Source organism: Nomascus leucogenys, chromosome 19 (assembly GCF_006542625.1).
Source record: "Nomascus leucogenys isolate Asia chromosome 19, Asia_NLE_v1, whole genome shotgun sequence".
Lineage (NCBI taxonomy): Eukaryota > Metazoa > Chordata > Mammalia > Primates > Hylobatidae > Nomascus > Nomascus leucogenys.
This window is the reverse complement of record NC_044399.1, coordinates 33,477,181-33,504,858: the sequence shown is the minus strand read 5'-3', so window position 1 is coordinate 33,504,858 and position 27,678 is coordinate 33,477,181. Positions and strand designations below refer to the sequence as shown.

At 45.8% G+C, this 27,678-nt stretch overlaps 1 protein-coding gene across 2 annotated transcripts; it reads left to right on the top strand.

Annotated features, from left to right (window-relative positions):
* Positions 1–649: 649 nt before the first annotated feature.
* On the top strand, positions 650–27,213 carry MRPL45 (mitochondrial ribosomal protein L45). Of its 2 annotated transcripts, XM_030800006.1 has the most exons (8): positions 684–876; positions 2,082–2,259; positions 2,993–3,110; positions 10,492–10,590; positions 22,713–22,761; positions 24,621–24,770; positions 26,123–26,296; positions 26,504–27,213. In XM_030800006.1, exons 1-8 carry the CDS (start codon positions 742–744, stop codon positions 26,588–26,590), a joined length of 990 nt encoding a protein of 329 aa, XP_030655866.1. In that variant the 5' UTR covers positions 684–741; the 3' UTR covers positions 26,591–27,213. The 2 variants fall into 2 exon arrangements, with proteins under 2 accessions (XP_030655867.1, XP_030655866.1); XM_030800007.1 differs by lacking the exon at positions 24,621–24,770 and having other exon boundaries at positions 650–876.
* Positions 27,214–27,678: the final 465 nt, after the last annotated feature.

The following is a 27,678-nucleotide window of genomic DNA, read 5'->3' as shown; positions in this document are numbered from 1 at the left end:
CAGATCACTGCAGCCTCCGCCTCCTGTGTTCGAAGGATTCTCCTGCCTTAGCCTCCCAAGTAGCTCAGACTACAGCCGCCTGCCACCAAGCCCGGCGCTCTCTTGCTGGCGCATGACAACCGTGCGTTCCACTCTACGCCCAATTTTTTTTTGTTTTTTAGAGGAGTCTAGCTCTGGCTGGAGTCAGTGGCGCGATCTCGGCTCACTGCAACCTCTACCTCCTGGGTTCAAGCGATTCTCCTGCCTCAGCAGCTGCGACTACAGGCAGCTGCGACTACAGGCGCGTGCCACCACGCCCGGCTAATTTTTGTATTTTTAGTAGAGACGGGGTTTCGTCATGTTGGCCAGGCTGGTCTCGAACTCCTGACTTCAGGTGATCCACCGGTCTCGGCCTCCCAAAGTGCTGGGATTACAGGCGTGAGCCACCGCGTACGGCCTACTTCTCCTTTTTTAACTAACGGAATAAACGGCAATGTGCCAAGCATACAGCAATGCCCATTCCCCGGCCTTCAGAAAGCCTCGCGCGCAGGCGCAGCTCGCGTTCAGGCGCTCTCGCTGGCGCGTGACAACAGTGCGTTCCACCCTACGCCAAACGTTGTCTCCCTGCGCACGCGCGGCCGTACGCCGCCCTCCCTACTCCACCCTCCCCCAGTCCCGCGAGCACGTGCGCGTCCTCGCTGCTCACATTTCGGCGGAGGGCGCGCTCCCTGGAAAATTCCACTCCTGTGCTAGCTCCACCCTATGCGGCTTTTCTCCAACCCGACGCTCTTCACTCTCAGCTCCCTTCCCGGCGGCCTTTGCGGGAACAAGATGGCAGCCCCCATGCCTCAAGTGTTGTCTCTTTTATCGAGGGTTTTGGGCTGGTGGTCTCGGCAGGTGGGTAGGGACGGGGCCGATAGGACCCTAGGGCCTAGAGGAGGAAGACAGAGTCGAGGGAAATACTCTCTGTGCAATTGTCCTTGGTGAGCTGGGACAATACGAGTCATACCTAGGCCGGGGAAGAGGCTTAGGTGGACAGGACCCAGCTACTGAGCTCAGTGGTCGAATGGGGATAGCCTAGACAGGGCCGTGAGAGCGAGTGAATTAGCGGGGATTACGTTTTTCTGAATTGGTTTGGGTCTGTCTGGCGAGGAGATATTAAAGGGGAGACAAGTAATGGGTTGGAAGGTGGACTCCCTAATCTTCGATTCTTATAAATGAACTACGTTGAAGAGTAGCCGAAAATGAGGGCGTCCCATACTGTCACTGCCCTTGTCTGAGCAAACTTCATGATCAGAGAGAAAAGGTTTCCTGGTCTTTCGAGAGTTTATTGGTCAGTTGGGTGCTAAAACGACAGAATAAAGTTTACAGCGAGACTCCGGATAGAATGAGCAAAATGTCACGAGTAAATATGGAGCAGATGCCTACAAGAGGACTTTGCTTATGCTTTAAGAATAGCATTCAGGGCCAGACGCGGTGGTTCACACTTGTAATCCCAGCACTTTGGAAGTCCGAGGCGGAAGGATGGCTTGAGCTCAGGAGTTCGAAATGAGCCTGGGCAACATGTAAGACCTGGTCTTTACAAAAAAAATTTAAAATTAGCCGGGTGTGATGGCGCACTCCTTAGTCCCAGCTACTTGGGAGGCTGCGGTGGGAGGATAGCTAGAGCCCAGGAGGTCAAGGCTGCAGTGAGCCGTGATCGTGCCACCGCACTCCAGGCTAGCGATCTGCCTCAAAAAATAAAATAATAAAGAATAGTATTCTGCCCATTTCAGTGTTGAGTTGGCGTTTCCCCATCACCATCAGTTTTTGAAACTTGCTTTAATCAACTCAGTATCCGTAGGAGTTAGCATAGTCCTGTACTGTGGAAAGTTCTAAAGGAAAGCCTTTAGTAAATGTGATGTTAATAAAGGTTGCTAACTGTCTTGTATTTAGAGACACCCGTAAGTATTAAGGTCCTAATGCATTTTTCCCTGTGATATTGTTTTATAATTGTTCCTGAAGCATTCTTTGGATATTCCCTCTCTATAGTGCTTTGCTTAGAGTTTGTAAAAGATAGTAGATCTTTTTTCTAGGTTCCTAACCTTTCCTCTACCTTCCAGCCAGTTCTGGTGACTCAGTCCGCAGCTATAGTTCCAGTAAGAACTAAAAAACGTTTCACACCTCCTATTTATCAACCTAAATTTAAAACAGAAAAGGAGTTTATGCAACATGCCCGGAAAGCAGGATTGGTTATTCCTCCAGAAAAACCGGACCGTTCCATACATCTGGCCTGTACAGGTGAGGTATTTCTGGGACCCCGACCTGGGATCCTTCTGTCAGAGATCTTTTGGAACTTGGGATGACTTAGACTATGATTGATAATATTTAATTAAGCACGAAGTCAGTTCAACCTCAATAATGATTAACCTTATACACACTGTATGTCATGAAGCTGTTCTTTGAACTTACTTTCACACTGTCCCTAGAAGGCAAGAGTGAAATTTCTCCATTTTGTGGAAGTAGAAACTGAGGCTCTGAGAGAAGACTTAAATCTTTCTGGCTTTTTTGGTTTTGTTTTTTGTTTTTTGGTTTTTTTTTTGAGACAGAGTCTCGTTCTGTCACCCAGTGGCATGATCTCGGTTCACTGCAACCTCTGCCTCCCTGGGTTCAAGCGATTCTCCTACCTCAGCATTCCAAGTAGCTGGGATTACAGGCACCTGCCACTGTGTCCAGCTAATTTTTGTATTTTTAGTAGAGATGGGGTTTCACCATCTTGGGCAGGCTGGTCTTGAATTCCTGACCTTGTGATCCGCCCGCCTCGGCCTCCCAAAGTGCTGGGATTACAGGCATGAGCCACCGTGCCCGGCCTTGTTCTGTTTTTTTCTAGTGTAACATAGTTCTCTCTACATGGAAGTCTGTTTCATTAGTCTACTTCATATCCACAATCCTTCCCAATTTTACATTACTTCAATTTTATGAGTTTTTCTCAGTTTTTCAACACTTTCTTAATTTTTTTCTTCCCTTATTGCAGCTGGTATATTTGATGCCTATGTTCCTCCTGAGGGTGATGCACGCATATCATCTCTTTCAAAGGAGGGACTGATAGAGAGAACTGAACGAATGAAGAAGACTATGGCATCACAAGTGTCGTAGGTGTCTGAGACAATTGGATGTTGGTATTAGAATAACAATTTCTTGTTGCTACTTTATCCCAAAGAGACCTTTTTGGGTTAATTGGGTTGGATATCATTCTCTTAATAACATGATGGTATTTTCTCCTTTCTACTAGAGTTTGTATTTAATGCAAAATAATGTGAGCTTTCTGATTCTCAGCATCCCTGCCTTTATTGGTAATTTTTGTCACATCAGTTAGGTAGTTGACTTTGGAGTGTATAGGATCCTTTTTTAATCATATATTTAATTTCTTTTTTTTTTTTTGAGATGGAGTTTCGCTCTTGTTGCCCAGACTAGAGTGCAATGGCGTGATCTTGGCTCACCGCAACCTCCGCCTCCCAGGTTCAAGTGATTCTCCTGCCTCAGCCTCCTGAGTAGCTAGGATTACAGGCATATGCCACCACGCCCGGCTAATTTTGTATTTTTAGTAGAGACACGGTTTCTCCATGTTGGTCAGGCTGGTCTTGAACTCCTGACCTCAGGAGGCTCGCCTCGGCCTCCCAAAGTGCTGGGATCACAGGCGAAAGCCACCACGCCTGGCCCCTTTTTTTTTTTTTTTTTTTTGAGACGGAGTTTCACTCTTGTTGCCCAGGTTGGAGAGCAGTGGCGTGATATCTTAGCTCACCACAACCTCTGCCTCCTGGGTTCAAGCAATTCTCCTGCCTCAGCCTCCCGAGTAGCTGGACTGCAGACGCATGCCACCACGCCCAGCTAATTTTTGTATTTTTAGTAGAGACGGGGTTTTGCCATGTTGGCCAAGATGGTCTCGATCTCTTGACCTCGTGATCCACCCACTTCGGCCTCCCAAAGTGCTGGGATTACAGGCGTGAGCCACTGCACCCAGCCGACCTGGCTAATTTTTAAAAGAAATTTTTTTTGTAGAGACGGGGGTCTCACTATGTTGCCCAGGCTGGTCTCGAACTCCTGGGCTCAAGCAGTCCTGCCACCTCAGCCTCCCAAAATTCTGGGATTACAGGTGTGACCCATCACACCCGGCCAGTCTAGCTCTGACTGTATTTATTCTTTTTTTAAAATTCGTACTGTTCATTGCAGAGCAGGGCCACCCCATAGGACAGTGTGCCCAGAGTAGCCGTTCTGACTATATCTAAATCATGTATAGGTTTACGTGCATAAGTATGTTGAGTCAGTATGAATTCTTCACATGGCCATGACTTATTTCTCTACATATAGATTTTATTGGCTGGGTACGGTGGCTCTCGCCTGTAATCTCAGCACTTTGGGAGGCTGAGGTGGGCAGATCACCTGAGGTCGGGAATTGAAAACCAGCCTGACCAACATGGAGAAACCTCGTCTCTACTAAAAATGCAAAATTAGCCGGGCGTGGTGGCACATGCCTGTAATCCCAGCTACTCAGGAGGCTGAGGCAGGAGAATCGCTTGAACCCGGGAGGCGGAGGTTGCGGTGAGCTGAGAGCGTGCCATTGCACTCCAGCCTGGGCAACAAGGGCGAAACTCTGTCTCAAAAAAAAATAATAGTAAAAAAGATTTTATCATATCACCTCCCTGCTTAGAACTCTTTTATGGCTTCCTGTTAACCAAAGAATAAAATCCAGATATCTTCAGTGGTATACAAAGCTTTTATAATCTGGTCCTTGCCTTTTTCTCCACCATCATTCTTTGTCCTTATTCCATTTTCCTCATCCTAAATTTTAGCATTTCCAAACTAATTGCCAGTTCCTTGCCAGTACTGTACCATTCCTCTTTGTCTTTGCACATCCTTTCCTTTGCCTTAAATGTCTTTTTCCCCTCCTACTTTTTTTTTTCTTCTTTTTTTGAGATGGAGTTTCACTCTTGTTGCCGAGGCTGGAGTGCAGTGGTGGATCTCGGCTCACCCCAACCTCTGCCTTCTGGGTTCAAGCAATTCTCCTGCCTCAGCTCCCGAGTAGCTGGGATTACAGGCATGTGCCACCACGTCCGGCTAATTTTGTATTTTTAATAGAGACGGGGTTTCTCCATGTTGGTCAGGCTGGTCTTGAACACCCGACATCAGGTGATCCACCAGCCTCAGGCCTCCCAAAGTGCTGGGATTACAGGCGTGAGCCACCACGCCTGGCTATCACGTTTGTTTCTAAGGCCTCCATGACTATTTTTGGTGCTGCCTTTGCTGTGATCATAATTGCACACTTGTATTTATTTCTCCTAATAACTCTGTACTGCAATGTTTCCTCTTACGTGTTTCTCTCCTGGACTGTGAGCAGGGTCCATGGTGATGATGAACAAAGCACATACGGTTTTACCATGCAGTTCTCTTCTAGGGGAGGAAAACAGTCATTAAATACTGATCGCACACAATTAAATAATTATAGGTGTAGTGAAGTAGGAGTGCCGTGGAGCATATGACAGGGAAAGATAATGGCCGGGCACGGTGGCTCATGCCTGTAATCCCAGCACTTTGGGATGCCGAGGCAGGTGGATCACGGGGTCAGGAGATAGAGACCATCGTGGCTAACAGGGAAACCCCGTTTCTACTAAAAATACAAAAAATTAGCCAGGCGTGGTGGCAGGCGCCTGTAGTCCCAGCTACTCAGGAGGCTGAGGCAGGAGAATGGCATGAACTCAGGAGGCAGAGCTTGCAGTGAGCCGAGATTGCGCCACTGCACTCCAGCCTGGGCGACAGAGCAAGACTCTGTCTCAAAAAAAAAAAAAGATAACTTGGTCTGGGAGATCAGAGAAGACTTGCCTGAGGAAATGATATTTAAAGTTGGGATTGTGGCTGGATGCGGTGGCTCACAACTGTAATCCTAGCACTTTGAGAAGCCAAGGCTGGCGGATCACCTGAGGTCGGGAGTTCGAGACCAGCCTGGCCAACATGGTGAGATCCCATCTCTACTAAAGATACAAAATTTAGCCAAGCATGGTGGCACATACCTGTAATCTCAGCTACTCAGAAGGCTGAGGCAGGAGAATCGCTTGAACCCAGGAGGTGGAGGTTGCAGTGAGCCCAGATTGCACCACTGTGCTCCAGCCTGGGCAACAGAGTGAGACTCTATCTCAAAAAAAAAAAAAAAAAAGTTGGTGTTTTTTTTAGAGTTAGCCAGATTGAGAAGTGTGGTGAGGAATAGCATTCTAGGGAAACAGAACAGTACAAGCAAGGCTTTGAGGTTAAAAGAGTATAAAGGGGTGTCAGATTTTGTCAAATGCTTTTTTGTGTCTATTGAGATGATCATGTGATATTTGTTCTTTATTCTGTTGATATGATGACATATTAGTTGATTTTCTTTTCTTTCTTTCTTTTTTTTTTTTTTTTTTTGAGATGGAGTCTTGCTCTGTTGCCCAGGCTGGAGTGCAGTGGCTCCATCTCAGCCCACTGCAGCCTCTGCAAGTGATTGTCCTGCCTCAGCCTCCTGAGTAGCTGAGACTACAGGTGCACGCCACCATGCCCCACTGATTTTTGTATTTTTAGTAGAGACAGGGTTTCACCATGTTAGGCAGCCTGGACTCCTGACCTCAGGTCATCCACCTCCCTGACCTCCCAAAGTGCTGGCATTACAGGCGTGAGGCACTGTGCCCAGCCTTATTAATTGATTTTCAAATATTAAACCAACCTCACATCCCTGGGATAAATTCCTTTAACACACTTAAATTAACACTTTGATTAAATCAAATTCTCTATTTATATTGTTATAACTTGGAAAATGCTGTTGACAGCTGAGTTATATAGTACATTATGAATACTTTTTCTTTCCTGCATAATATATTTTTTTTTCTGAAGTGAAGTGTCTTAATTTGCTCATTTGCTTATGGAACTATGGGTTATGTAATTTCCTCTCTGTGCATTCAAAACATTAATTTTTTTTTTTTTTTGAGACTGGAGTCTCGCTTTGTTGCCCAGGCTGGAGTGCAGTGGCGCAATCTCGGCTCACTGCAAGCTCCGCCTCCCAGGTTCACGCCATTCTCCTGCCTCAGCCTCTCCGAGTAGCTGGGACTACAGGCGCCCGCCACCACGCCCGGCTAATTTTTTGTATTTTTTTAGTAGAGATGGGGTTTCACCATGGTCTCGATCTCCTGACCTCGTGATCCGCCCGCCTCGGCCTCCCAAAGTGCTAGGATTACAAGCGTGAGCCACCGCGCCCGGCCAATTTTTTTTTTTTTTTTTTTTTGAGAGGGAGTCTCACTCTATTGCCCAGGCTGGAGTGCAATGGTGTGATCTTGGCTCACTGCAACCTCTGCCTCCCAGATTCAAGCAATTCTTCTGCGTTAGCCTCCCCAGTAGGTGGGACTACAGGTGTGCACCACCACACCTGGCTAATTGTTTTGTATTTTTAGTACAGACGGGGTTTCACCATATTGGCCAGGCTGGTCTCGAACTCCTGACCTCATTATCTACCCGCCTCAGCCTCCCAAAGTGCTGGGATTACAGGCGTGAGCCACCACGCCCTGCAACATTAAATATTTTATTTCATTTTTTTCAAGAAATCCCTCCTGGAGTCTTCTTACCTGTTTTAATCTGGACTAGTTTCTTAAGGCCAACTGTACCTCTTAGGATCTAATATTCCTCTTACCTCCCTCTTTTTTCTTTTCTTTTTTTTTTCGAGACTGAATCTCACTCTGTTGCCCAGGCTGGAGTGCAGTGGCGCGATCTCAGCTCACTGCAACCCCCGCCTCCCGGGTTCAAGTGATTCTCCTGCCTCAGCCTCCTGAGTAGCTGGGATTATAGGCGCGCGCCACCACACCCAGCTCATTTTTGTATTTTTAGTAGAAACGGGGTCTCACCATGTTGGTCAGACTGATTGCCTCCCTCTTACATTGTATTCCCTGTTGCTTGGATCCTATGTCTTTATGGTTTCATAGTTTATTTCATTACTTTGGTGGAGCACATTTTCTAGCAGCTTCCTGAGAAAGGCTGCATGGTGGATAAATAAGATCTTGCAAGTCTAAAAAGAAGTCTTTCTTTTTTTCTCCCACTTCATTTATAATTTGCACAGGTATTTAATTCTGCGATAGAAATAATTTTTTCCTCAATTAAAAGTACTGCTTGAAGTCTGGGTGTGGTGGGTCATGCCTGTAATCTCAACACTTTGGGAGGCTGAGGCAGGAGGATCACTTGAGCAGGAGTTGAATACCAGCTGGGCAACACAGTGAGACCTTGTCTCTACAAAAACTAAAAAAAAGTGAAAATTAGCCAAGCGTGGTAGTGCACACCTGTAGTTCCAGTTATTTGGGAGTCTGAAGTGGGAGGATTGCTTGAGTCCTAGAGGTCAAGGCTGCAGTGAGCCCTGATGGCATCACTGTACTCTAGCCTGGGTGACAGAGTGAGACCCTGTCTCAGTGAATGAATGAATGAATGAATGAATGAGTGAATGAATAATAAAAGCACTGCTCTGTTGTCTTTGTAATTTATTTTTATTTTTTATTTTTTTGAGATGGAGTCTCACTCTTTCGCCCAGGCTGGAGTGCAGTGGCGCAATCTTGACTCACTACAACCTCTGCCTCTTGGGTTCAAGCAATTCTCCTGCCTCAGTCTCCTGAGTAGCTGGGACTACAGGTGCTCGCCACCATGCCCGGCTAATTTTTGTATTTTTAGTAGAGACAGGGTTTCACCATATTGGCCAGGCTGGTCTCGAACTCCTGACCTTGTGATCTGCCCACCTTGGCCTCCCAAAGTGCTGGGATTACCGACCTGAGTCACCGTGCCCAGCCATAACTTCTTTTTTTTTTTTTTTTGAGACGAAGTCTCACTCTTTCTCCCAGGCTGGAGTGCAGTGGCTGGATCTCAGCTCACTGCAACCTCTGCCTCCTGGGTTCAAGCGATTCTTCTGCCTCAGTCTCCCGAGTAGCTGGAACTACAGGTGCATGCCATCACGCCTGGCTAATTTTTTGTATTTTAGTGGAGACGGGGTTTCACCATGTTGGCCAGGATGGTCTCGATCTCCTGACCTCATGATTTGCCTGCTTCGGCCTCCCAAAGTGCTGGGATTACAGGCGTGAGCCACCGCACCCAGCCTGTCTTTGTAACTTCTAATGTTGCTGTTAGGAAGCCCAGTGTTGCCAGGTGCCATGGCTCAGGCCTATAATCCCAGCACTTTGGGAGGCTGAGGCAGGTGGATCACAAGGTCAGGAGTTCGAGACCAGCCTGGTCAGCATGGTGAAACCCCATCTCTACTAAAAATACAAAAATTAGTGGGGCGGGGTGATGTGTGCCTGTGGTCCCAGCTACTCGGGGAGGATGAGGCAGGAGAATCGCTTGAACCCAGGAGGCGGAGGTTACAGTGAGCCGAGATTGTGCCACTGTACTCTAGCCTGTGCGACGGAGTGTGAGACTGTCTCAAAAAAAAAAAAAAAAAGAAGCCCAGTGTTATTCTGACTCTTTTTTTTGAGATGGAGTCTCTCTCTGTTGCCCAGGCTGGAGTGCAGTGGTGTGATCACTACAACCTCTGCCTCCTAAGTTCAAGTATTCTCCTGCCTCAGCCTCCTGAGTAGCTGGGATTACAGACAGCACCACCATGCCCAGCTAATTTTTTTTTTTTTTTTTTTTTTGAGATGGAGTCTCGCTCTGTGACCCAGACTGGAATGCAGTGGTGCGATCTCTGCTCACTGCAACCTCTGCCTCCTGGGTTCAAGTGATTCTTGTGCCTCAGCCTCCAAAGTAGCTGGGATTACAGGTGCACACCACCACGCCCAGCTTATTTTTGGATTTTTAGTAGAGATGGGGTTTCCCCGTGTTGGCTAGGCTGGTCTCAAACTCCTGACCTCAAGTCATCTACCTGCCTCGGCCTCCCAAAGTGCTGGGATTACAGGCATGAGCCACTGCGCCTGGCCTATTTTGACTCTTGAGCATTTGTATGAAACCCGTTTTTTCTGTTTTTAGTGCATGTGTTATCTTTGATTCTAGAATTCTGAAATTTCACTATGAGAAGTCTTAGTCTTTCTTTAGAGTGCTTAATTTAAGAGGGAGAAGGTTGAATTTCCAGGACTTGACACATTAAAAAATCAATTATTGGCTGGGCATGGTAGCTCATGCCTGTAATCCCAGGACTTTGGGAGGCTGAGGTGGGTGGATCCTGAGGTCAGGAGATCGAGACCATCCTGGCTAACACGGTGAAACCCCGTCTCTACTGAAAATACAAAAATTTAGCTGCGTGTGGTCGCTGGCGCCTGTAGTCCCAGCTACTCAGGAGGCTGAGGCAGAATGGCGTGAACCCAGGAGGCGGAGCTTGCAGTGAGCCGAGATCATGCCACTGCACTCCAGCCTGGGTGACAGAGCGAGACTCAAAAAAAGAAAAAAAAAAAAAGAAAAACAATTATTAAGTGGATGGACATGAATGGAGGTCAGTGTAGGCTGTGAATTATTGAATTGTAAGACCTTTAGAAGTAATACTCAGGCTTAATTTTACAGAATCCGGAGGATAAAAGACTATGATGCCAACTTTAAAATAAAGGACTTCCCTGAAAAAGCTAAGGATATCTTTATTGAAGCTCACCTTTGTCTAAACAAGTAAGTGAACTCACTATCTTTACCCATTCTGTTCTCAGCAGTTAGCTATTATTTTAGGCATAGTGTTTTTGTTTGTTTGTTTTTGCTTTGCACGAATTTGTTTTCTGCCTTCAGGTAAGAGATCTAGAGTGAGAGAACTTCCTATATTGGAAGTAATTAGTGACTGAAGCTGTCTTTCACTCCCCTCTCTGCTTCTGGGAATTTCTACCATTTGGTCTGTCTCAGTTCCACCTGCAAGTGTTGGGACCTTGTGCGAATAGCTGCCTTTTTCACCCCTGAATTCATCCTGATCTTTTTTGTGTGTTTGTCTTACGTATCTTCATTTCCCTTTCCTTGGTTATTTTGAATATATTTCTTGTGAAAATTTCCAGCTCTCCCTCCACTTTTATTTTTTTTTTTATTTTTTATTTTGAGATGGAGTCTCACTCTGTCGCCCAGGCTGGAGTGCAATGGCACAATCTTGGCTCTCTGCAACCTCCACCTCCCTGGTTCAAGCAACTCCCCTGCCTCAGCCTCCCAAGTAGCTGGGATTACAGGCACACGCCACCACATCCAGCTAATTTTTTTGTATTTTTAGTAGAGACGGGGTTTCATCATGTTAGCCAGACTGGTCCCGAACTCCTGACCTCAGGCAATCCGCCTGCCTCGGCCTCCCAAAGTGCTAGGATTACAGGCGTGAGCCACCACTCCCGGCCCCATTTGTTTTTTGAGATGGAGTCTCACTGTTGCACAGTCTGGAATGCAGTGGCATGATCATGGCTCACTGCAGCCTTGACCTCCTGGACTCAAGTGGTTCTCTCAAGGACTCTACTTAGTCCTTCAAGTAGAGCTGGGGCCACCAGCATCTGCCACCACACCGAGCTAATTAAAATAAACTTTTTTTTGTAGAGACAAGGTTTTGCTATGTTGCCTAGACTGGTCTCAAATTCCTGGGCTCAAGCAATCCTCCTGCCTTGGCCTCCCAAAGTGAAGAAATTATAGGCATGAGCCACCATACCTGGCCACCCAGCTTTTTCTTGATTCATCCAAGTTAGGGCTGCTAGGAAGATGAAGAATCAACATTAGGAGGCTAGAATATCTTAAGTACTAGCCGTGGACTGTTGCTGGCATTCTTTGATCTGTGGCTGCTATGGCTAGGCTTCAGGTGGGACCAAAAACCTGTAGTCTAAAATCCATTAATTATTTAATTTTACTTTTATTTCTTTAAAAAAAATTTATTTATTTTGAATAGAGATGGGATGTCGCGATGTTGCCCAGGCTGTTCTTGTTTTTGTTTTTTGTTTTGAGACGGTCTCGTTCTGTTGCCCAGGCTGGAGTGCAGTGGTGCAATCACAGCTCATCGCAGCCTCAGCTTCGGGGCTCAAGCGATCCTCCCATCTCAGCCCCTTGAGTAGCTGGAACTCTAGGGGTGTACTACCACACCCTGCTAGTTTTCATATTTTTGTAGAGATGGGATTTCACCATGTTGCCCAGGCTACGTAAGCCGGTCATTTTTTTTTTCCCCCTTTTTGAGATGGAGTCTAGCTCTGTCACCCAGGCTGGAGTGCAGTGGTGCAATCTTGGCTCACTGCAGCCTCTGCCTCCTGGGTTCAAGCAATTCTCCTGCCTTAGCCTCCCAAGTAACTGGGATTTCAGGCACATGACACCACACCCAGCTAATTTTTGTATGTTTAGTACAGATGGGGTTTTACCATGTTGGCCAGGTGGTCTGAAACTCCTGACCTCAGGTGATCTGATCTGCCTGCCTCGGCCTCCCAAAGTGCTGGGATTACAGATGTGAGCCACTATGCCCAGCCTTGTTTTATTTCTCAAAACATTGGTTTTTTTTTGTTGTTTGTTTTTTTTGAGATGGACTCTTGCTCTGTTGCCCAGGATGGAGTGCGGTGACGTGATCTTGGCTCACTGCAACCTCTGCCTCCCAGATTCAAGCAATTCTCCTGCCTTAACCTCCCAAGTAACTGGGATTACAGGCATGCACCACCACACCTGACTATTTTCTGTATTTTTAATAGAGACGGATTTCACCATGTTGGCCAGGCTGGTCTTGAACTCCTGACCTCAAGTGATCCGCCCACCTCGGCTTCCCAAAGTGCTGGGATTACAGGCGTGAGCCACCTAATTTTTGTATTTTTAGTAGAGACGGGGTTTTGCCATGTTGGCTAGGCTGGTCTCAAACTCCTGACCTCAGGTGATCCGCCCTCCTCAGCGTTACTGTTGTTTCTGTTGAAAAATTAACTTTTTTTTTCATTTTGTTAAAATTTATTTTTACTTTGTGTGCTTTTATTTATCTTTTTTTTTGAGACAGAGTCTCGCTCTGTCGCCCAGGCTGGACTGCAGTAGCACAATCTTGACTCACTGCAACCTCCACCTCCCAGTTTGAAACGATTCTTCTTCCTCAGCCTCTTGAGTGGCTGGAACTACAGGTGCCTGCCACCACACCCAGCTAATTTCTGTATTTTTAGTAGAGACAGGGTTTCGCCATATTGGCCAGACTGGTCTCGAACTCCTGACCTTGTGATCTGCCCACCTTGGCCTCCCAAAGTGCTGGGATTACAGGTGTGAGCCACCATGCCCAGCTGACTTTGTGTGCTTTGAAGATTTTCTCTCGGGTTGGGCGTGGTGGCTCTCGCCTGTAATCCCAGCGCTTTGAGAGGCCGAGCCCGGCGGATCACAAGGTCAGGAGTTCGAAACCAGCCTGGCCAATATGGTGAAACCCTGTCTCTACTAAAAATACAAAAAAAAAAATTAGCCAGGTGTGGTGGCGCATGCATGTAATCTCAGCTACTTGGGAGGGGCTGAAGCAGGAGACTCGCTTGAACCCGGGGGTGAGAAGTTGCTTTGAGCCGAGATCGTGCCGCTGCACTCCATCCTCAGCAACAGAGCAAAACGCCGTCTCAGAAAAAAAAAAAAAAAGATTTTTTTTCTTTCTCTTTAGTATTCAGTAATTTACTGTGATTTATCTATGGGTATCTCTGTCTTCTTAAATTTTTATTTATTTATTTATTTATTTTTGAGACGGAGTCTCGCTCTGTCACCCAAGCTGGAGTGCAGTGGCACAATTTCGGCTCACTGCAAGCTCTGCCTCCCGGGTTCATGCCATTCTCCTGCCTCAGCCTCCTGAGTAGCTGGGACTACAGGCGCCTGCCACCATGCCCGGCTAATTTTTTGTATTTTTAGTAGAGACAGGGTTTCACCATGTTAGCCAGGATGGTCTCGATCTCCTGACCTCATGATCCGCCCGCCTTGGCCTCCCAAAGTGCTGGGATTACAGGCGTGAGCCACCGCGCCCGGCCCTTTTAGTTTTTTTGTAGAGACAGGGTCTGGCCTTGTTGCTCAGGCTGGTCTTGAATCCCTGGCTTCAAGCGATCCTTCCACCTCAAACTCCCAAAATGCTGGGATTATAGGCATGTGCCGCCACACTGGGCCATGTGTGTGTCTTTTATCCTGCTCTGGGTTCATATTGCTTCTTAAATCTTTAGGTGCTTTTTTTGTCAGTGTTGGAAAATTCTCAGTCAGAACTCATCTCTTCAGATGTTGCTTCTGCTCCACTTTCTCGTCTCCTTGTGTAGTTCTGAATACACATATGTTAGATCTTTCACTGTGTGCCAAATGTGTCTTCAGCTCTTTTCTATATTTTTCCAACCTTTTTTTCCCCCTCCAGCTTTAGTATGGATATTCTCTGATCTATCTTCCTGTCCTCTTTTCAGTTGTAGCTAATCTGCTGTTAACCTACCTATCGAGTTCTTAATTTTATATTTATTTTATTTTCTGTTTTTCACTTTTAGAATTTTCTTTTTTTTTTTTTAGTGTGTCCAGATCTCTGGTAAAATTCTCCATTCTGTCATCTAATTTCTTGAACATACTAATCACAATTATTTTAAAACCTGTGTCTGATAACTTCAAAATCTATGTCTTCAATAGGTCCATTTTCTCTTGTCTTATTTGTTTCTTTTGGGTTTTGGTTAGTTCTTGTCATTTTTGTTTTCGTTTTTGTTTTTTTTTTTTTGAGATGGAGTCTTGCTCTGTCGCCTTGGCTGGAGTGCAGTGGTGCGATCTCCGCTCACTGCATCTTCCGCCTCCCGGGTTCAAGGAGTTCTCCCTTCTCAGCCCCCGGAGTAGCTGAGACTACAGGTGCATGCCATGATGTCCAGCTAATTTTTGTATTTTTAGTAGAGACGGCATTTCACCATATTGGTCAGGCTGGTCTTGAACTCCTGACTTCAGGTGATTCACCTGCCTCAGCCTCCCAGAGTGCTGGGATTACAGGCATGAGCCACTGCACCTGGCCTTGTTTTTGGTTTTTGAGACAGGCTCTTGTGCTGTCACTCAGGCTAGAGTACAGTGGCTCGATCACGGCTCACTGCTGCCCTGACCTCCCAGGCTCAAGTGATCCTCCCACTTCAGCCTCCCAAGTAGCTGGGACTTAGTACATGCCACCACACCTGGCTAATTTTTAAATTTTTTGTAGAGACAGGGTCTTGCTATGTTGCCCAGGCTGGTCTCAAACTCTGGCCTCAAGCAGTCCTCTCACCTCAGCCTCCCAAAGTGTTGGTACAGTTTTCTTGTCATTTTGTATTCCTGCATTTTTTTTAACAAATAGATATTTTAGAAAAATCTAAGACAATCATTTATCTTAAAAATTATAAGATTAATAATAGCTTTTATATATTTATGGTAAAATACACATAATATACAATTTACCGTTTTAATCATTTTGAAGTATATAATTCAGTGGCATTAAGTACATTCACAATGTTGTACAATTCTTACCACTATCCATTTCCAGATTTTGTTCATCCCAGACAGAAATTTTATACCCGTTAAGCAGTAATTCCCCATTGCCCTCTTCCCTTATCACCTGATAACCTCCATTCTACTTTATTTCTCTGTGAATTTACCCATCCTGATACTACGGTCTGAATGTTAGTGTCTCCTGAAAATTCATTTGTCGAAATCCTAACCCCCAAGGTGATGGTATAGGCTGTGGGGGGACCTCTGGGAGGTGATGAGGTCATGAGAGTGGAGCCCTCATGAATGGGAATAGTGCCCTTATAAAAGAGACCCGGGGGGTCCGGGTGTGGTGGTTCACGCCTATAATCCCAGCACTTTGGGAGGCTGAGGCAGGTGGATCACGAGGTCGAGAGATCAAGACCATCCTGGCGAACATGGTGAAACCCCGTCTCTACTAAAAATACAAAAATTAGCTGGGCATGGTGGCATGCACTTGTAGTCCCGGTTACTTGGGAGGCTGAGGCAAGAGAGTTGCTTGAACCCAGGAGGTGGAGGTTGCAGTGAGCTGAGATCGTGCCACTGCACTCCAGCCTGGCGACAGAGTGAGACTCCATCTCAAAAAAAAAAAAAAAAAAGAGACCTGAGGGAGCTTGTGCACCCCTTCCGCCCATTGAGGACACAGCAAGAAGTCAACATCTATGAGGAATGGGCTCTCACCAGACACCAAATTTGCCAGTGTCTTGATCTTGGACTTCCCAGCCTCTAGAACTGTGAGAAATAAATGTTGTTTATAAGCCACCTGGTTTATGGTATTTTCGTTATAGCATCCTGAACAGATGAAGGCATCTAGGTACCTCACATAAGTGGAATCTTACAGTTTTTGATCTTTTGTGATTGGCTTAGTTCACTTAGCATGATGTCTTCAATGTTCATATATATTGTAGCATGTGTCTTCTTATTTTTATTTTAATTTTTTTAATTTTTTTTTTTTTTTGAGATGGAGTTTCGCTCTTGTCACCCAGGCTGGAGTGTGATGGCTTGATCTCCAGTCACTGCAACCTCTGCCTCCTGGGTTCAAGTGATTCTCCAGCCTCAGCCTCCCAAGTAGCTGGGATTACAAACGCCCGCCATCACACCTGGTTAATTTTTGTATTTTTAGTGGAGACAGGGTTCACCATGTTGGCCAGGCTAGTCTCGAACTCCTGACCTCAGGTGATCTGCCTGCCTCAGCCTCCATAAGTGCAGGGATTACAGGTGTGAGCCACCGTGCCTGGCCACATATGTCTCCTTATTAAGGCTGAATAATACTTCATTGTATGTATATACACCACATTTTGTTTATCCATTCATCTAGTGACGGACATTCAGGTTGTTTCCACCTTTTATTGTGGCATAATGCTCCTGTGATTGTTGGTGTACGTGTATCTGTTTGAGTTCATGCTTTCAATTCATTTGGGTATATACTCAGAACTGAAGTTGTTGGATCACATGATAACTCTGTGTTTAACTTTTTGAGGGGCTGGGTGGTAGCTTATACCTGTAATCCAGCACTTTTGGAGGCCGAAGTGGGAGGATTGTTCTGGGCAACAGAGTGAGGCCTCATCTCTATAAAAAATTTAAAAAATCATCCAGGCATGGTGGTGCATGCCTGTAGTCCCAGCTGTTCAAGGTGCTAAGGCAGAAGGATTGCTTGAGCTCAGGGATTTTTGAGGCTGTGGTGAGCTATGATTGTGTCACTACACTCCAGCCTCAGTGACAGAGTGAGACTCTGTCTCCAAAAAAACCCCAAACTTTTTGAGGAACCACCATATGGTTTTCCTTAGCAGCTACACTGTTTTACATTCCTACGACCAATGCACAGGGATTCCAGTTTCTCTACATCCTCACTGATACCTATTGCTTTCCTTTATATATACATATATATATATATATATTTTTTTTTTTTTTTTTTTTTTTTTTGAGATGGAGTCTCGCTCTATTGCCCAGGCTGGAGTGCAGTGGCACGATCTTGGCTCACTGCAAGCTCTGCCTGCCGGGTTCAAGCCATTCTCCTGCCTCAGCCTCCCGGGTAGCTGGAACTACAGGCACCTGCCACCACGTCCGGCTAATTTTTTGTATTTTTAGTAGAGATGGGGTTTCATATGTTAGCCAGAATGGTCTCAATCTCCTGACCTCGTGATCCACCTGCCTTGGCCTCCCAAAGTGCTCGGATTACAGGCGTGAGCCATCACGCCCGGCCACTTTCCTTTTTATTTAAAAAAAAAATATATATATATATGTGTATATATATGTATATATATATGAGATGGGGTCTCACTGTATTGCCCAAGCTGGTCTCAAACTCCTGGGCTTAAGCAATTCTCTTGCCTTGGCCTCCCAAAATGCTAGGACTACAGGTGTGAGCCACCACGCCCAACCTTTTTCTTTTCATAATAGGCATCCTCATGGGTGTGAAGTGTGGTATCTCATGGTTTTGCTTTGTATTTCCCTAATAGCTAGTGACATTGAGCATCTTTTCATGTGCTATTGGCCTTTTGTACATCTTCTTTGAAGAAAGGTCTTTTTTTTTTTTTTTGAGATGAAGTCTTGCTCTGTCGCCCAGGCAGGACTGCAGTGGCACGATCTCAGCTCATAGCAACCTCCGCCTCCTGGGTTCAAGTGATTCTCCTGCCTCAGCCTCCCTAGTAGCTGGGATTACAGGCATGCACCACCATGCCCAGCTAATTTTTGTATTTTTAGTAGAGACGGGGTTTCACCATGTTGGCCAGGCTGGTCTCGAACTCCTGACCTCAGATGATCCACCCGCCTCAGCCTTCCAGAGTGCTGGGATTACAGGCATGAGCCACTGCACCCAGCCCAGAAAGGTCTATTTTTAAATTAGGCTGTTATTTTGTTGTTGAGTTATAGGAGTTCTTTATATATTTTGGATATTAATCCCTTATCAGATATATGCTGTGCTAATATTTCCCCCCATTTTATGGTTTGTCTTTTCACTCTTTTATTATTATTATTTTTTGAGATGGAGTTTTGCTCTTGAAGCCCAGGCTGGAGTGCAATGGCGTGATCTCGGCTCACTGCAACCTCTGCCTCCTGAGTTCAAGCAATTCTCCTGCCTCAGCCTCCTGAGTAGCTGGGATTACAGGCATGCGCCACCATGCCTGGCTAATTTTGTATTTTTAGTAGAGACAGGGTTTCACCATGTTGGCCAGGCTGGTCTTGAACTCCCAACCTTGGGTGATCCACCTGCCTTGGCCTCCCAAAGTGCTGGGATTACAGGCGTGAGCCACTGTGCCCGCTGTCTTTTCACTCTTGATAGTATCCTTTGATGCAAAAAAGTTTTAAATTTTGATGAAATCCAGTTTTTCAAGTTTTTTTCTTTTGTTACCACATCGGGTTTTCTTTTTTGGTGTCATATTCAAGAAATCATTGCCAAATCCAGTGTCATGAAGTATTTCCCCTTCCTTTTTCTCTAAGATTTTTATAGTTTTAACTCTCACATTTAGGTCTTTGCTCCATTTTGAGTTAGTTTTTGTATATAGTGAAAAATATGTGATGTTTTTGCTTTTTTTTGTATGAGAATATTCATTTTTCTAGCACCATTTATTGAAGAGATTGTCCTTTCCCATTAAGTGGCCAGGCTGGTCTCAAACTCCAGACCTCAGATGATCCACCCGCCTCGACCTCCCAAAGTGTTGGGATTACAGGCATGAGCCACCGCCCATCCTCAACAGTGGTTTTTGCAGAAATAGAGAAACACAGCCAGGTGCGGTGGCTAGTTCAACCTAGTTTGAATAATATCAACTTAGTTTCAATAATATGCAAACACTCTGCTCCTATATGTCTCTCTCTCCCACTTTATTATGTCTCTCCTGCTTCATTGTCACAGATTACAGTTTTATACTTTGGGTGCCCATTACATTAATTCATAATTATTGTTTTATGCATTTGCCTTTTAAATCATATAGGATGAAAAATGAGGAATTATAAACCAAAAGTACAGTAATACAGGCTTTTATATTTACCTATGTAGTTACTTTTACTAGAGTTTTTTGTTTTGTTCTTGTGGTTTTGAGTTACTTTCTGGTGTCCTTTCATTTTAGCCTGAAGGATCCCCTTTAGCCTGTGTTTCTTTCTTTCCTTCTTTCTTTCTTTCTTTCTTTTTTTTTTTTAAGAGTCAGGGTCTCACTTTTTCAGCCAGGCTGGAGTGAGCACAGTGGTGCAATGATAGCTGCACTGCAGCCTCAACCTGCTGGGCTCAAGTGATCTTCCCACCTCAGCCCCTGAGTAGCTGGGACTACAGGTGTGTGCCACAGCGCACCTGGCTAATTTTTTTTTTTTTTTTCTAATTTTTTGTAGAGACAGGGGTCTCGCTTTGTTGCCCAGGCTGGTCTCGAACTCCTGGCCTCAAGTGATCCTCTTGCCTCTGCCTCCCAATGTGTTGGGATTATAGGCATGAGCTGCTGTGCCCAGCCTGTTGCCACTTTCAAGATTCATTCTTTGGGTTTTGACACTTTGGTTTTTTGTTTTTTGTTTTTTGTTTTTTTTTTTGAGATGGAGTCTCGCTCTGTCACCCAGGCTGGAGTGCAGTGGCACGATCTCAGCTCACTGCAAGCTCCGCTTCCCGGGTTCACGCCATTCTCCTGCCTCAGCCTCTCTGAGTAGCTGGGACTACAGGTGCCTGCCACCACGCCCGGCTAATTTTTTTGTATTTTTAGTAGAGACGGGGTTTCACCGTGGTCTCGATCTCCTGACCTCGTGATCTGCCCGCCTCAGCCTCCCAAAGTGCTGGGATTACAAGCGTGAGCCACCGCGCCCGGCGACACTTTGGTTTTAATGTTTCTTGGTATGGATTTCTTTCAGTTTATCTTACTCTTGCTAGGAGGTTTTTGAGCTTCCTGAATGTACACATTAATGTCTTTCATCAGATTTGGGATGTCTGCAGCCATTATTTCTTTTTCTCTTTTTTTTTGCATGCTATTTTTATTTTATTTTATTTTTTGAGATGGAGCTTTACTCTTATTGCCCAGGCTGGAGTGCAGTGGCCCGATCTCGGCTCATTGCAGCCTCCGCCTCCCAGGTTCAAGTGATTCTCCTGCCTCAGTCTCCCAAGTAGCTGAGATTACAGGCACTTGCCACCACACCTGGCTAATTTTTGTATTTTTTAGTAGAGATAGGGTTTTACCCTGTTGGCCAGGCTGGTCTCGAACTCCTCACCTCAGGTGATTCACCCACCTTGGCCTCCCAAAGTGCTGGGATTACAGGTATGAGCCACTGTGCCTGGCCGCATTATTTCTTCAAATTTTTTTTCTATCCATTTCTTTCTTCTTTTTCTGGGACTCCTATGATGTGTATTTGGTATACCTGATGATATCCCACAGGTCCCTCAAGGTTCTGTTCATTTTTCTTCATTATTTTTTCTCTTTGCATTTTAGACTATGTAATTTTAATTACCTTATCCTCAAGTTCACTGATCCTTTGCCTGCTCAAATCTGCTGTGGAACCCCCCCTAGTGAATTTTAAAATTTATTGTACTTTTTAGCTCCAGAATTTCTGTTTGGTTCCCTTGTTTAATTTCTGTCTCTTTAGCGACATTCTCAATGTGTTCACACATTGTTTTTCTGATTTCATTACTTCTTTGTCCATGGTTTCCTTTGCTCATTGGGCATATTTAGGACAATTGATTTGTGTCTTTACTAATAATTACAATGTCTGGGTTTCCTTAGGGGTGGTTTCTGTCAAATTATTTTTTGGTCAGGTGTGGTGGCTCATGCCTATAATTCCAGTACTTTGGGAGGCCGAGGCGGGCAGATCAGTTGAGTCCAGGAGTTCGAGACCAGCCTGGCCAACATGGTGAAACTCCAACTCTACTAAAAATACAAAAATAAGCTGGGTATGGTGGCACACACCTGTAGTCCCAGAGTCTCACTCTGTAGCCCAGGCTGGAGGGCAGTGGTGCAGTCCAAAAAAAAGTGTATTTGTCTGTTTTACATTTTATCCAACGTTTCCTTTTTTTTTTTGAGACGGAATCTCGCTCTGTTGCCAGGCTGGAGTGCAGTGGCGCGATCTTGGCCCACTGCAACCTCCACCTCCCAGGTTCAAGCGATTCTCCTGCCTCAGCCTCCTGAATAGCTGAGACTACAGGCGCGTGCCACTGTACCCGGCTAATTTTTGTATTTTTAGTAGAGACAGGGTTTCACCATGTTGGCCAGGATGGTCTTGATCTCCTGACCTCATGATCCGCCCGCCTCAGCCTCCCAAAGTGCTGGGATTACAGGCATGAGCCACCGCACTAGGCCCATTTTATCCAACATTTCTAAATGTTTATAGTAGAAGTAGTTTTACATTAACTCAATCTGTTATCTTGCAGAAGCAGATGTCTACCTTTTCAGAGTAAATTCTCTTGCAAAATAGTAAGTGAACTCATGGAAAATGGAGTTTATTTCCACTGAAGACTTCTATGCCAGGATAGTGAGGAGGAAGAGTTCACTCAGAGGTGCCAGTGGTGGTCATCATGGTAGTTGTCACCACAGCTCAGTCTAGTCTGGTCTGTTCCTACAGTAGAGAAAATGACTTGGAATCTTTCCTATTAGGAATAGAGATGAAAGGGAAGCAGATAGACATGTTAGAACTAATCCCTTACCCATTCTGGGCTTAGAGAGCAAGATTTTTCAAAGGGGACAAAGAGTTAAACTGCTCATAGTAAACTGGAAAAGTCACTTGTGTATCTGAAAGAAGCTAATCTATGACCTTAGGTTTGAGACTCATCAGCTATCAACCCTCCTAAAATCTTGTATCTATAGGAGCTAGGGTTTGTTGTCTGTTTTGTGTTTTGTTTTGTTTTGTTTTTGAGACGGAGTCTCGCTCTGTCACCCAGGCTAGAGTGCAGTGGCGTGATCTCAGCTCACCGCAACCTCTGCCTCCCAGGTTCATGCCATTCTCCTGCCTCAGCCTCCCGAGTAGCTGGGACTACAGGCGCCCGCCACTATTCTCAGCTAATTTTTTTTGTATTTTTAGTAGCAATGGGGTTTCACCTTGTTAGCCATGATGGTCTCGATCTCCTGACCTCGTGATCCGCCCGCCTCAGCCTCCCAAAGTGCTGGGATTACAGGCATGAGCCACCACGCCCGGCTTAAACATAATTTTTTTAAAATTTATTTTTTATTTGTAATATAATTTTATTCTGCTACTAGATCTCAGGGTTTTCTGGTAAATCACGTTATTGTTCGTCTTTGTGCCCCTAGAATTTAGCATATTTTATACCTGGCTTATACTAGATGTGCCGAAAACATTTGTAAAAATGAATTGTTTTCCATTTTCAGGGCCATTTTCAATCTTCATACAGAGTATTATAAGAGCAGTAGTCAAATGATATTTATTGCTTTGTTTTCTAGCTCAGACCATGACCGACTTCATACCTTGGTAACTGAACACTGTTTTCCAGTAAGTTCTCATCCTCCTTAGAACTGTGGGGTGACTGAGTGGGCAGATTCTAGATGTCATCTCTGGTTTTTCTTTTCTTTTCTTTTCTTTCTTTCTTTCTTTCTTTTTTTTTTTTTTGAGACAGAGTTTCACTCTTGTTGCCCAGGCTGGAGTGCAATGGTGTGATCTTGGCTCACCGCAACCTCCACCTCTCAGGTTCAAGCAATTCTCCTGCCTGAGCCTCCCAAGTAGCTGGGATTACAGGCATGCACCACCGTGCCCGGCTAATTTTTTATTTATGTATTTATTTATTTATTTATTTTATATTTATTTATTTATTTTGAGATGGAGTCCAGTGGCGCTATCTCGGCTCACTGCAAGCTCCGCCTCCCGGGTTCACGCCATTCTCCTGCCTTAGCCTCTTGAGTAGCTGGGACTACAGGCACCCGCCAGCACACCCGGCTAATTTTTTGTATTTTTAGTAGAGACCGGGTTTCACAGTGTTAGCCAGGATGGTCTCGATCTTCTGACCTCGTGATCCGCCCACCTTGGCCTCCCAAAGTGCTGGGATTACAGGTGTGAGCTACCGCACCCGGCCTAATTTTGTATTTTTAGTAGAGATGGGTTTTCTCCCGTTGGTCAGGCTGGTCTCAAACTCCCGACATCAGGTGATCCACCTGCCTCGGCCTCCCAAAGTGCTGGGATTACAGGCATGAGCCCCACCGCACCCTGCCTGGTTTTTTCTTAAGAAGGATCAGTTTTAAGAGTGTAGGAAGTTTAAGGCACAGGCTGAAGGTTCATTGCTTGTAGCTGAATGATAATGTCTTCACACGGACTCTGGTAAGGGCCCTGGCAAATGAAACAAGTCCTTCAACAAGCAGTAATGACACGGCAGGAGCATAGGTCCTGAGGCTTGGATATGGGCCATACTAGGCCACATCTCCATATGCCTGCACTATCATGAGGGATTTAACAAGAGTTCATGAGGCTTATATTGAGTGGTTACAGGAGTGTGAGGCACTTGGAGGGACCCCCAAGGATAAGAACTTTGTGGTTCAGTTAGAGATCCAAGAATAAGAACTTAGAGCTGGGTGCGGTGGCTCACGCCTGTAATCCCAGCACTTTGGGAGGCCGAGGCGGGCGGATCACGAGGTCAGGAGATCAAGACCATCCTGGCTAACATGGTGAAACCCCGTCTCTACTGAAAATCCAGAAAAATTAGCCGGGCGTGGTGGCGGGCGCCTGTAGTCCCAGCTACTCGGGAGGCTGAGGCAAGAGAATGGCGTGAACCTGGGAGGCGGAGCTTGCAGTGAGCCGAGACTGCGCCACTGTGCTCTAGCCTGGGCAACAGAGCAAGATTCCCATCTCAAAAATAAAAATAAATAAAAAAAGAACTTGGGTTTCTATCAGTAGAACTTCAGTTTCTATCAGTCTTCCCAAGTCCTAGCAGTTTAGCCCTTATAGCCCTGTAAAATTCCCACTTTTCATTGTTAATAGGTGAGTGGGAAAAATATATATATGCATCAATACAAGTACATGCAATAATTGCCACATTATGAAAGTGTATGGGAGGGATGATGGTGTATTGGGCATGCTGGCAGTTTGGAATGTGGTTCTCATTGATTTGGAGAAGGGTCCTCGAAGAGGAAGGTGGGTCTGAAGTTGTGATTTAGATGAAGAGAGAGTTGTCAGGTGAGCTTGACCAATAGCTTAATCGAAACTTGGGAAGATGGTGAGAGAAAATAGGCACAAGAGAGCATGTGGTGGGAAACGTGCTGCCTGTTGGCTGTAGTCTTGCAGGAAGTGAGAGCAGTGTGGCAGCACCAGCTTCCTTAAAGGGAGGGAAAAATGCAGTTGAACTTGTTCTCCTCTGCCCTTAGGACATGACCTGGGACATCAAATATAAGACTGTCCGCTGGAGCTTCGTGGAATCTTTAGAGCCCTCCCATGTTGTTCAAGTTCGCTGTTCAAGTATGATGAACCAGGGCAACATGTATGGCCAGGTCACCGTACGCATGCACACCCGGCAGGTAGAGGCACTAGTCTGCCTTCCTCCCAGCTTTTTTTCACTCTGAGCTTGGGCACCTCCCTCTGGAGTGCTGGGTATGGTTGCCCAGGACTGTAGACAGTAACAAAAGGTACACTGTGATCTGTCTTCCTTGCTGTGCCGCTGTCCCCTTCCCACTGTTACATGTAGGCTCTACTAAGACATGTGTGAGGATATTCTCTCCCACTCTTCCTGATTTTTTTTCCCCCCAAGAAAGGGTTTCATTCTGTCACCCAGGCTGGAGTGCAGTGATGTGATTATGGCTCACTGCAGCCTCAACCACCTGGGCTCAAGCAATCCTCCCACCTCAGCCTCCACGTAGCTGGGACTACAGGGTCACGCAACCATGCCTGGCTAATTTTAGTATTTTTTGTAGAGACCGGTCTTGTCATTTTGCCCAAGCTGGTCTCAGACTCCTGGGCTCAAGTGATCTGCCCACCTCAGCCTCCCAAAGTGCTGGGACTATAGGCATGAGCCATTGTGCCCCACTCCTTGGTCTTGACTTCCCCCTCTCTCTGCCCCCTGTCAAAGAACTTGTAAGAATAAAGTGTCAGTAGTTGATCAGATAATCCGAGATTCAGAATTCTGAGATAATTTTTTTTCTACCCATTAAGATTTTTTCTGGCTGGGCACAATAACTCATGCCTGTAATCCCAGCACTTTGGGAGGCCACGGCGGGCAGATCACAAGGTCAGGAGTTTAAGACCAACCTGGCCAACATGGCAAAACACTGTGTATACTAAAAATAGAAAAATTGGCCGGGCATGATGGTGTGTGCCTGTAGTCCCACCTACTCAGGAGGCTGAGGCAGGAGAATCACTTGAACCTGGGAGGCAGAGGTTGCAGTGAGACGATACTGCACTCCAGCCTGGGCAACAGAGCAAGACTCTGTTTCCAAAAAAAAAAATTAAAAAAAAAAGATTTTTCTTATGGTGGTTTCAAAAATGGTTGTGTGGCAGGCTGGGCATGGTGGCTTATGCCTGTAATCCCAGCACTTTGAGAGGCCAAAGCGGGCGGATCACCTGAGGTCAGGAGTTGGAAACCAACCTGGTCAACATGGTGACACCTCGTCTCTACTAAAAAGTACAAAAAAAAATCATCCAGGAGTGGTGACACGTGCCTGTAATCCCAGCTACTTGGGAGGCTGAGGCAGGAGAATTGCTTGAACCCGGGAGGTGGAGGTTGCAGTGAGCTGAGATCATGCCACTGCACTCCAGCCAGGGCAACAGAGTGAAACTCTGTCTCAAAAAAAGAAGGTTGTGTGGCAATAAAACAAACAACTCACGCTCACACACCAAAAAATCTAAGAGGCCAGATTTGCTTTTATCCTTGCAGACTCTGGCCATCTATGACCGGTTTGGCCGGTTGATGTATGGACAGGAAGATGTACCCAAGGATGTCCTGGAGTATGTTGTATTTGAAAAGCAGTTGACAAACCCCTATGGAAGCTGGAGAATGCATACCAAGATCGTTCCCCCATGGGCACCCCCTAAGCAGCCCATCCTTAAGGTAAGGTGGCTTGCATGATTTAAGGGAGCTGAGGCACTCATGGTCTCCTAAGCCACTCTGTCGGGCTCCACCTAGTGGCGAGAGGGGGTGATGCACCACCCGGGAAGGGAAGGCTGGGTGGGTTGGGTGGGTGGGAGCAAGGCGTGAAGCTCTTCTGGGTTAGCCATGGCCTTGGTTGGTGGGTAACTTGGCATCCTACTCTTTCAGACGGTAATGATCCCTGGCCCTCAGCTGAAACCAGAAGAAGAATATGAAGAGGCACAAGGAGAGGCCCAGAAGCCTCAGCTAGCCTAATGACAAAAATGACTTCTAGGGTGAAGCCTGGGTGATGAGGCTGCTGGAAGCTTTGAAGTCTCCCATTCCCATCATGCTATAGAAAGAACTACTTTTGTTCTCTCCCATCCTGCTCAGGTCTTTTCAGCAGTCTCATCCTCAGCAACCACGACTGATGACTGGGCCCTAGCAGGTGGTAGGTATAACATGGCCATGGACACTCTTCTTTTTTAAATTTTATGTCTAGCTTCTGAGTCTAGATGAAAGACAGTATGTTTCAGAGAACATTGGATATCAGTTTTTCCCACAGCAGGGACTGTGAGAGACAACCAGCAACATCCTCTTTGTAATCACAAGGCAGGGATCAGAGTTTGAAATAAAATGCTGTCATTGTGTTGGAAAAATTTTGGTGAGTTCTGTACATTTCCCCTGGTTCAGGCTGGGCATAGACCAGCCTTCAGATGGCAGAAGTGGAAGATGAGCCTACTTGTGAGTGATGTGACTTTAAGGAAATCCAGACTGGGAAAGAATAATTAGTGTTTATAAGATATTTAAGGGACCCTTTTTCATATACTGACTCACTGATGAATCAGCATTTGCATTTTATGGAAAAATGTAAATCCAAAGAAATAATTTATCCCTTAGCCTTTGATTGTGTTCTTAATTATTGGCTGTATCAGGAACTGTTAGGGGAGGCAGGGGCCATGGAGAGGTTGTTACACTTGGAAAATTCATCTGCAGTACTTGGTTCCCTGATTTCTAGCACCACTTGGAGATGGGGACTGTTCTTTCCAGCCCAGTATTGAAGGTGAGTGTACAAAAGTATGAACCTATGCAGAGGAAAATAGGCCAGCCCCTCCTTGTTCCTTAGCTCCAGATGGGCTGTTAAAAGGTTGTGGGACCTCACATGCCCATGTATCCTAGTTCATCTGAGTGTGACAAGAGAAATCACTTTGTTTTTGTTTTATTTTGTTTTTTAGAGATGGAGTCTTGCTCTGTCGCCCAGGCTGGAATGCAGTGGCATGATCTCGGCTCACTGCAAGCTCCACCTCCCGGATTCAAGCTATTCTCCTGCCTCAGCTTCCCACGTAGCTGGGACTACAGGCATG

Bases quoted from the DNA above. Each gene is read 5' to 3' on its own strand.
- MRPL45 (XM_030800006.1), top strand. From the start codon at position 742: ATGCGGCTTTTCTCCAACCCGACGCTCTTCACTCTCAGCTCCCTTCCC. The intron at 2,260-2,992 runs GTGAGGTATTTC...CCCTTATTGCAG, and splicing joins CATACATCTGGCCTGTACAG to CTGGTATATTTGATGCCTAT. The intron at 26,297-26,503 runs GTAAGGTGGCTT...CTACTCTTTCAG, and splicing joins CTAAGCAGCCCATCCTTAAG to ACGGTAATGATCCCTGGCCC.